The 10451-nt window shown below is 35.4% G+C and overlaps 1 protein-coding gene across 12 annotated transcripts in view; it reads left to right on the top strand.

The window, feature by feature from the left end:
• The first annotated feature begins 749 nt into the window (after positions 1-749).
• LOC103514096 (troponin T) overlaps positions 750-10451 on the top strand; it is a 29013-nt gene continuing 19311 nt past the window's right edge. For 3 of the 12 annotated variants that reach the window (XM_026827150.1, XM_026827155.1, XM_026827149.1), the window contains exon 1: positions 755-798. In XM_026827150.1, coding sequence (XP_026682951.1) covers positions 776-798 — 23 coding nt within the window. In that variant the 5' untranslated portion in view covers positions 755-775. Of the gene's footprint in view, positions 799-894; positions 979-8633; positions 8655-10451 lie in introns of those variants that run through there. The other 9 variants (XM_026827153.1, XM_026827148.1, XM_026827151.1 and 6 more) reach the window with 8 other exon arrangements.

Here is a 10451-nt window from a genome sequence, read left to right as displayed (position 1 = left end):
GTTCGCTATTGTGCCGGGTCAGGGCGTGGATTTCGGCTCCGATGTTGCTGACATTGACTGGTCAAATGAGAAATCGCCCGTTAAGATGAACCAAGAGGCAAGAAGACCTTTTCTAAAAGAGGAGCCATGAAAAACAAGCATGTCGCAGAGAATTTGATTTTTTGAATCTGGGTTTTTGCATGTTACAATTTGTTATAGAGTTCATTAGGCTATGTCATGACCTAGAAACGAAAATTTTCGCACGAATCCCTGCCAAAATGATAACACACTTTTCGCTCGAACAATGTTCGCTATTGTGCCGGGTCAGGGTGTGGATTTCGGCTCCGATGTTGCTGACATTGACTGGTCAAATGAGAAATCGCCCGTGAAGATGAACTAAGAGGCAAGAAGTATGTTCATACTTCATATGAATCGCCTGTGAAGATGGCTAAGAATAATGGACGAACTCGAACTGAAAACAAGAAGACCACGAGGAATATGAAGGATTAGCTCGCGAAATATGATATTCGAGGATACGGACATACACGAAGGCTTTTTGCGGGGTTAGGAAGAAGAGGGAGAAAAGTACTTGGACAACAAGTCAGAGCTTGGTAAAGAAGTTTTATGCCCTGACCCTTTTAGCTGTGACTAGCGACTCACTAACGAGTTAATGACTCCATTTAAATTCTACCTGATGATTTTTGAGACAGAACGGTTGAAAAAAATCTGCACCACAAGTTACTAATCGGTGTTTGTTTTGTTTGCTTTTCAGAGTTCAATTTAACCACCTCCAATCATGTCCGACGAAGAAGAATACTCGTAAGTAAACCTTTCTTCATCTAAATTTCCTAAACACTGTGAAATAAATTAGAGAAAGATTGGTGGGAGAGGGTGGTTAGACAATTAAATACATTGAAGCAACTAATCGGTGTTTGTTTTGTTTGCTTTTCAGAGTTCAATTTAACCACCTCCAATCATGTCCGACGAAGAAGAATACTCGTAAGTAAATCTTTACCTAAATTTCCTAAACACTGTGAAATAAATTAGAGAAAGATTGGTGGGAGAGGGTGGTTAGACAATCAAATACATTGAAGCGAAAAAACATTGGATCTGGGAAAATTCAAATTTAGGTCAAAAAGCGCCTTAAAGGGGGAAAATTGGGTCAAAAGTGAGGCTCAAGAAACAAATCACCTCCTGAGAATGAGAAAGTCAATTTGAAAAATTCTATATCTTGGCATGGAATAGCCACTTTGGAGTTATTTAAAGGCTGAAGATCCAAAATAGAAAATACCCTTTTTCAAATCAGAACTATAAGCAGCTCTCGTGAATGCCAACTCGAAATTCTATCTGGGGAATACATGGGAAGATGTGGAGGCTCAAGTGAAATGAGAAGCAGATATAGCGTTAGTTAGCATTCAATACAACACATCTCATTCACCCACAACACCAAACACAAGCATCAATACTTGACGCTGAGCTGTAAAGGGAAAGGCTTTAAAATGAAAACGAACGTGTAAGATTTGATTCCAAGGTGGTCTAAAGAATTAGGGTATATTAGGTTGCCAGAAAACAGACGGTATGTAGGTAAAACGAAGCATTAGGCATGATGAAAATTAAACCAGTGATGTTTTACTTCAGTTCTTTGAGATCCAAAAACTGACGAAACTTGAAGGACTGAAGCCAGTTTCATTAGTTGAAAGCACCGGTTCTCGACACAACCGGATGTTATTGTCTCGAAATTCGAAATGTCAAATGCAGCTGGATAAATGGGGTGCATTCAGCCTCGTGAGGGGATAATAAGACTCAAGATGTGTTTTTGAATGATTTTATAGAAAGTTAGTCTTCAGTCAAGATGATTAATTCCCGGGGTAGCACTTTGAAGTAATCTGATTGACTCCGGGCATTACTGTTTTTAAATCATTCAAACACTTATTGAAATATTTTGTATATAAAGTTTACAAAGTACCAGCATACGTATGTCTTGATTAGCAAAATGGGTTGCTCCTATACAACTGAAAGAAATTATACAACTGCAGTAGGGAATGTGATATGGTCTAGCTTTTGTTAAGGAATTGTGGACACTATTGCATGAAGATAGGGGAACCTATATCCTCGTATACATCAGAACATGTTAGTTTTATGGGTAAAATCAGCAAACACTAAATAAGGAGTTTACAAGAGTTTTACACTGATATTATCAAAAAGCGCCTTAAAGGGGGAAAATTGGGTCAAAAGTGAGGCTCAAGAAACAAATCACCTCCTGAGAATGAGAAAGTCAATTTGAACAATTCTATATCTTGGCATGGGATAGCCACTTTGGAGTTATTTAAAGGCTGAAGATCCAAAATACCCTTTTTCAAATCAGAAGTATAATTAGATTCTCGCTTTCTTCTTCGGAGTATTGTCCAACAGCGAACTCCACATTCCTTCCATCTTTACAAAAAATATTTTTCTCTTTTTTTTTTAAGTGTAAGTAAAAAAAACTATATGGTTTCCCTAAATTTCGTGTTTTTGTGAAAACCTGATCGAAAGTTGAAGGTTTTTCCTTCCGGCCCAAGTGGTGACTTTTCAATCTGTGTCTTCTTCCGCAAATCTTTTTCTTTCTTCACCATTTTTCCGTGTATTCTGTGATTTTCATTAGTTTTTATTAACCCAGGAATTCTTCTTTTCAATAGTTCATTTTCCAGAGAAGTAAAAAAATTAAACTACATTTTTGTGTGTGCTTTCTTTTTTTTTAAGTGTAAGTAAAAAAAAACTATATGGTTTCCCTAAATTTCGTGTTTTTGTGAAAACCTGATCGAAAGTTGAAGGCTTTTCCTTCCGGCCCAAGTGGTGACCTGTGTCTCCTTCCGAAGATCTTTTTCTTTCTTGACCATTTTTCCGTGTATTCTGTGATTTTCATTAATTTTTATTAACCCAGGAATTCTTCGTTTGAATAGTTCATTTTCCAGAGAAGTAAAAAAAATCAAACTACATTTTTGTGTGTGTGCCAAAACATAGAGGAGTTTGAACATTTTTTTTTTTTTTTTTTTGCTTGCTGTTAGTAACCAGCAACAAAGGTGAGGAGAGCTATTTCCTGTATGCCTCTGAAGCTTAGGGGAAGGGTTTGTGATTAAAAGCACCGAAAAGGGGGCCTTCATTGAGAGGAAATCTGGGCTTAGACGAACGAAATGTTATCAATAGGTCATATTTCTCAGCGAAACATATTGAACACCGTTTAAATGTAACTAACTGATGATGCATTATCCTCTGGTATGCAACTAGTAAAAGTGCAGATGCATTTGGCATCTCCAAACAATAAATAAATAGCTAAATGCGGTGATTACAAGTAGCATGTAATCCAAATATAACGAGGATGAGGAATTGAGGACTAAAGCATAAACAAGGAAATATGACAGAGATGGAGGGGAGGACTCATTATAAGTATCCTGATTACAAGTAGCATGTAATCCAAATATAACGAGGATGAGGAATTGAGGACTAAAGCATAAACAAGGAAATATGACAGAGATGGAGGCGAAGACTCATTATAAGTATCCACCTACTAATTACATATAAATAGCTAAATGCGGTGATTACAAGTAGCATGTAATCCAAATATAACGAGGATGAGGAATTGAGGACTAAAGCATAAACAAGGAAAAATGACAGAGATGGAGGGGAGGACTCATTATAAGTATCCACCTACTAATTACTTATACATTCCATCCAAGATCCCCAATTACACCCTTACCCCACTGCACTGACACAGACCTAGATTTCCAGAGCCACACGTACTCTAGTGCACTGCCTTCTCAACAATTTGACACTGGGCCAACACATATTTGTGTAGATTGAGATTTTCGACATTTTCCTCATATACTTGGGCCTGTGCTGTTGTGGGCTGTGGTGCTTCACTGCTCGTTACATTTTTATGACATGTACAAATAAGTACCGGCCAGTCGTTTCGAGACAGAGCATTCTGTAGGCTGCGCTCGGTCTCGGTTAGGCTGTGACACTATGCCGTGTCACTTGTTTGGATTCAAATGTTGCAACAGTGGTTGACCTTTTCAAGAAGAAATTTATGGCTTGACTTATGACATGTACAAATAAGTACCGGCCAGTCGTTTCGAGACAGAGCATTCTGTAGGCTGCGCTCGGTCTCGGTTAGGCTGTGACACTCTGCCGTGTCACTTGTTTGGATTCAAATGTTACAACAGTGGTTGACCTTTTCAAGAAGAAATTTATGGCTTGACCATTGATCAACTTTGTTTACGAAATGTGTAGCAAAATATGAAAAATAATGTGTTTACGATCAAGAGACAATGTTGTACACTTGTTAAGGCAGTACCGCATGATACATGGCTTGACCTTTGATCAACTTTGTTTACGAAATGTGTAGCAAAATATGAAAAATAATGTGTTTACGATCAAGAGACAATGTTGTACCTTTGTTAAGGCAGTACCGCATGATATCTACGTGTGCATTTGTACAGCAGTTTGCTTCAATAGGTAAAATGCAATACCTTGATAGTAGTTGCTGTTCCCAGATCTGTTTTCAAAGAACTTGTCTGGTTTTAAACAAATTTTCCAAGACAAATCATTAGAATGTGTAGGGCCTCACGCATGATACCTACGTGTGCATTTGTACAGCAGTTTGCTTCAATAGGTAAAATGCAATACCTTGATAGTAGTTGCTGTTCCCAGATCTGTTTTCAAAGAACTTGTCTGGTTTTAAACAAATTTTCCAAGACAAATCATTAGAATGTGTAGGGCCTCAAAGTTGGCTCAAGTCGGGAGTTAAGACAATGGAAAACCCATTCTAAGATACATTTCAAGTATATTACCAAATACATCTTACACTGACTATGTGCCATATCTCAAATAGACATATTATTTCTTAATAATATTTAAAATTTCAACTACAACGTCTAAAAATAGATGTTGACAATAATATAGGTCACAGAAAAAATGAGACGGGAGACATTCTGCTTCCATCTCATATGTCGAATGAAATATTAAAGTATGAATTCCAAAGATTCTTTCTAAAACAAAGTAATCTTAAGGGAATGAGGCTATCTCATAATACAGGCGCGATTCCAAATTTTAGTCGAATGAAATATTAAAGTATGAATTCCAAAGATTCTTTCTAAAACAAAGTAATCTTAAGGGAATGAGGCTATCTCATAATACAGGCGAGATTCCAAATTTTAGGCACAATAACAGAAAACCTCCGAAGTTATTATACTGTTAAACCTATAATTGTTTGGACTGCTGGGATAAAGGGATTTTTTAGTCTCACTCGAGCAGGATAAACGAGATATATCCTCTCATATATTATATTTAAGTGGTGCTCGTCAACTTCTTGGTCATATGTACCAAAGGTATATTCTATTCTATTCCCTGTAAGAATTTTACCTTGGTACATTGGTTACATTGACTTGTGATGTTCTCAAGAGTCTGAGTGATCAGCCGTCCAGTAAAAAATCATGTTTAGAATTTTCATTCAGGGTACTTTCAATGTGATAAATAGCTGTTAAAAGAACACCAGAAAAATTCACCAACTTTCTACTTTTTGGACTTATGTAGTTTTTGGAGCTTTCTTTCCATGAGGAATTTTCCAGCAAGGGGTTTCCTTTTCCATCGGGGGCCCCCTTTGTCTTTCCTCTATGACTCAAGCCCTGTTGCCAACAGTCCCTGGCTGAGTGTGCGCATCACCATTGGTTAAGGTGTTAGGCAGAGATTTCCAATCTCGAATTCTTACACTTTTTGTTCTGGCACCAAAATAGATTCTCGCTTTCTTCTTCGGAGTATTGTCCAACAGCGAACTCCACATTCCTTCCATCTTTACAAAAAATATTTTTCAGAAGTATAATTAATTATTTCCTTAGTAGTTTATAAATTATTTTTTTAGCACAGACGAAAGTTAGCAACGTAAGTCTATCAAAAGCATGAAATGTAGTGACATTCCTTGCATCTGAAATTTGAACTTTGTCCGTTTTGATTTTTGGTCCTGATGCATTTGTTTTGTCTTAAAGATATAGGGTGAAGGAGTCTTGAACTTTTTTCTAAGATATTGAATGATGTCTTTTGCCTTGCATCAGCATTAAGGCATGATTTTCTACGTTCACACAAAATTTATCTAAGAATTGTTAGATTGTTACTGTCAACTTTTGTTAAACTTGTCTTGTTATGACTTTTATGATGTCTTTTGCCTTGCATCAGCATTAAGGCATGATTTTCTACGTTCACACAAAATTTATCTAAGAAATTTGAACTTTGTCCGTTTTGATTTTTGGTCCTGATGCATTTGTTTTGTCTTAAAGATATAGGGTGAAGGAGTCTTGAACTTTTTGCTAAGATATTGAATGATGTCTTTTGCCTTGCATCAGCATTAAGGCATGATTTTCTACGTTCACACAAAATTTATATGAATTGTTAGATTGTTACTGTCCACTTTTGTTAAACTTGTCTTGTTATGACTTTGTATGTCACATAGACAGATGATATGCCTTGTTTAGTATAAGCATTAGGCATGATGAAAATTAAACCAGTGATGTTTTACTTCAGTTCTTTGAGATCCAAAAACTGACGAAACTTGAGGGACTCAAGCCAGTTTCATCAGTTGAAAGCACCAGTTCTCGACACAACCTGATGTTATTGTCTCGAAATTCGAAATGTCAAATGCAGCTGGATAAATGGGGTGCATTCAGCCTCGTGAGGTGATAATTAAGCATTAGGCATGATGAAAATTAAACCAGTGATGTTTTACTTCAGTTCTTTGAGATCCAAAAACTGACGAAACTTGAAGGACTGAAGTCAGTTTCATTAGTTGAAAGCACCGGTTCTCGACACAACCTGATGTTATTGTCTCGAAATCCGAAATGTCAAATGCAGCTGAATAAATGGGGTGCATTCAGCCTCGTGAGGTGATAATAAGACTCAAGATGTGTGTTTGAATGATTTTATAGAAAGTTAGTCTTCAGTCAAGATGATTACTTCCCGGGGTAGCACTTTGAAGTAATCTGATTGACTCCGGGCATTACTGTTTTTAAATCATTCAAACACTTATTGAAATATTTTGTATATAAAGTTTACAAAGTACCAGCATACGTATGTCCTGATTAGCGTATATGGTTTCCTTAAATTTCGTGTTTTTGTGAAAACCTGATCGAAAGTTGAAGGTTTTTCCTTCCGGCCCAAGTGGTGACTTTTCAACCTGTGTGTCTTCTTCCGCAGATCTTTTTCTTTCTTCACCATTTTTCCGTGTATTCTGTGATTTTCATTAATTTTTATTAACCCAGGAATTCTTCTTTTCAATAGTTCATTTTCCAGAGAAGTAAAAAAATCAAACTACATTTTTGTGTGTGCTGTGTTCTTAACGACCTTTTGTTCTTGACAATAAGTTAATTCCTTTTTTCAATGGAATCCGTTAGTCCGTACCTAAACTTTTGGATGCAGAATACATTATATTCTAGAATAAATAGTATTTTTTGGTTTACTGTTGTGACAATAGCTGTAAAAAGGAATAATCTATTTTAATACTGTGACAGTTACTAAAGGGACATATTTACAAATATAGAGGTCACATCAAAGACCTTGTATCTCTAAAACATGATCATTACAAATTTCTTAAGACCTTGTGTGTGCTGTGTTCTTAACGACCTTTTGTTCTTGACAATAAGTTAATTCCTTTTTTCAATGGGATCCGTTAGTCCGTACCTAAACTTTTGGATGCAGAATACATTAGATTCTAGAATAAATAGTATTTTTTGGTTTACTATTGTGACAATAGCTGTAAAAAGGAATAATCCATTTTAATACTGTAACAGTTACTAAAGGGAGATATTTACAAATATAGAGGTCACATCAAAGACCTTGTATCTCTAAAACATGATCATTACAAATTTCTTAAGACTTGTAAAAAGGAATAATCCATTTTAATACTGTAACAGTTACTAAAGGGAGATATTTACAAATATAGAGGTCACATCAAAGACCTTGTATTTCTAAAACATGATCATTACAAATTTCTTAAGACCTACTTAAATCTAACTTCAACAAAAAGTCTTGTTATCCAAACAAATAAAAATTCCAAAGAAAACTTTTGATCTCATTTTCTGAAAAGACGATTAAGAATACGGATTAACGGATTTATTCTTTTGAAAAACGTTCGACTCATGATTTAACTGAAACCATCATATCTCATGCCATTCCAAGTGATATGCACAGTAGCCCATCTTTTGAGAATAATATGAAATTATTATTTTACTTTTTTTTTCTAAATCTGTTATTTTTACAGACAAAAGGGGTGTGGGAAATGAGCCCTCACACATCTTGAAATATCATTAGTTGTGCATATCATACTCATTTGATCAGAGACGAATTACAGTGAAATAATAGCAAGAGGAAATTTTTGCTCTAACCCTTTCCAAATTTTCTTCAGATAATTTTAAAATGGGAATATAATCTAATCTGAGTTTCAATTTTTTGTTAGTCCAAATTTGGTCCAAAGTGCCTTCTAAAATGAGACTATAGGCCAGCGGGCTAGACGCTTTTATACAACAAACTCCCTGTAGGGCCTTACAGCCTCTATTTAGGGTTATAGCCATCAATTGTCGAGTCTAATAAATGTCACACTAACCTAACGTTTTGTTTTGTTATTTTCTTTGCAGTGGTTCCGAAGAGGAGGAAACGTAAGTTTGTCCAGTTTAATTTTCACTAAATTTCTTATAACACTTGTTACTCTTAATGTAATGGGATCCCTATCCCTACATTCAAAGTCAATAACAATATCAAGCATACTCGTAGGTACAATAACACATATACAATTACCAATTAGCTACACATCAATCTCGAGCTTTTATCTTCTAAAAAAGACCTATTCTAATAAGCAGTTCCAGAATCAAATTTTATATTGATTCAAGTTAAACGATTTAAATAATTCTATTTGAGAAGAGGAATCAATAAACACATATTAAGCACATGGCACTAATGGTTTTCTAGCACATTAGCGGTAGTTAGTTTTAGCCAGAAAATTTGGTTCCACAAGCAACAGAGGGCACATTTTTTTTGAGTTGCTCTTTAACATAAAATACAAAACTATGGTTTATACACTTGATACTTCAATATTAGACAACGTAGACATAGTCATTCCAATTTTATTTCATATATCGTAAATATGTAGTGTACTTCCCAAACTCTCTATCTAACTTAATCTTCTGTTTTTAACACCTCAACTTATGTTTTTTCATGTCTTCTCCAACTTTGCTATAATTTTATTCTTCTTTTTTTAGTCTTTAAGTATCAGCTTATATTTCTTAGCACCTCTATATTGGTTCCAAATCATGACTAACAAGGAAATCGCGTTCTAAGAACGGGTATTGAATGATGTAATTATTTTAGGGACATCTATTTTGCTGTTGAACTCTTTTGACCTCAATTTAAAGTCAAAAATGAGGGTCTTTTCCTTTCCCCTCACTCCAAGATTGTTCTTGAGAAGTACAAACTTCAGTAAAAGTAACTTAGCAATTTCTATCCCTTTCACCCTTCTGAGTTACCCCCCCCCCTTTCTTCCCCCGCACTTGCTGATTATACCTTATGCAGGGTGTTTTTATTTAGTTTGGGGATACAAGATATTGGTGAAGATATGGCTTTTTCGAAAGCAAAATCCCCTATATTTTGAAATTCTTGGACATAGTCTTTAATTAACATTTTCAAATGTCCCCGACTTTTTTGGAAACACCCTGTAGGTATGTATAGAAATTTTCAAATAGTTTTCAATTTCTTGTTAGATCACTTTGCTGTAAATATTATTTAGTACTTCCACCTCTCCACAACCCACTTGAGTGTACAAAACATTGTAAGCACTAAAGGCGGATTTACACTAGTCCCTCACAGCACCAGGACTTTCTCAACCAATCAAATTAGAGTGTTTTCGAAGATGGACAAATTACTTTACTCTGATTGGTTGAAACAATATCACTGTCGGTAAAACGTTGGAGTATTTGACCAGTGTAAATCAGCCCTAATTATGTACCTATGTAGAATTTTTTGTAGCACCAAATACTATCTACTTGTATAGCAAGAGAAAGATGTGTTGAATGGATGTATGTTGTGTAGAATGTTGCCATAAATCTCAACTTCAACAAAAATTCTTTTCAATTTGGCAACCAAGTTTTTTTTTACAACTTGATTCCTTTCTATAAAATGCCTTTGTTTTCTTCCGTCAGTTTGTAGTTCAATTTGGATTCTTTTCAATTTGGCAACCAAGTTTTTTTTTACAACTTGATTCCTTTCTATAAAATGCCTTTGTTTTCTTCCGTCAATTTGTAGTTTTCCCTTTCTAATAAAATTCTTCCTGGCTTTATAGAACTTTCCTCAAAAGAACACAGGATATTATTGTGACGAGAGCGTGAAATGATTGGAATGAAAGAAATTATGAATGAACCTACGAGTATTGTGTGACAAATCATCACTTGTTTACTCAAGAA

This window comes from Diaphorina citri, unplaced genomic scaffold (assembly GCF_000475195.1).
Source record: "Diaphorina citri unplaced genomic scaffold, Diaci psyllid genome assembly version 1.1 scaffold1081, whole genome shotgun sequence".
Classification (NCBI taxonomy): Eukaryota; Metazoa; Arthropoda; class Insecta; order Hemiptera; family Psyllidae; genus Diaphorina; species Diaphorina citri.
The sequence above is the reverse complement of the archived record's forward strand: the minus strand, read 5'-3'. Positions and strand labels throughout refer to the sequence as shown.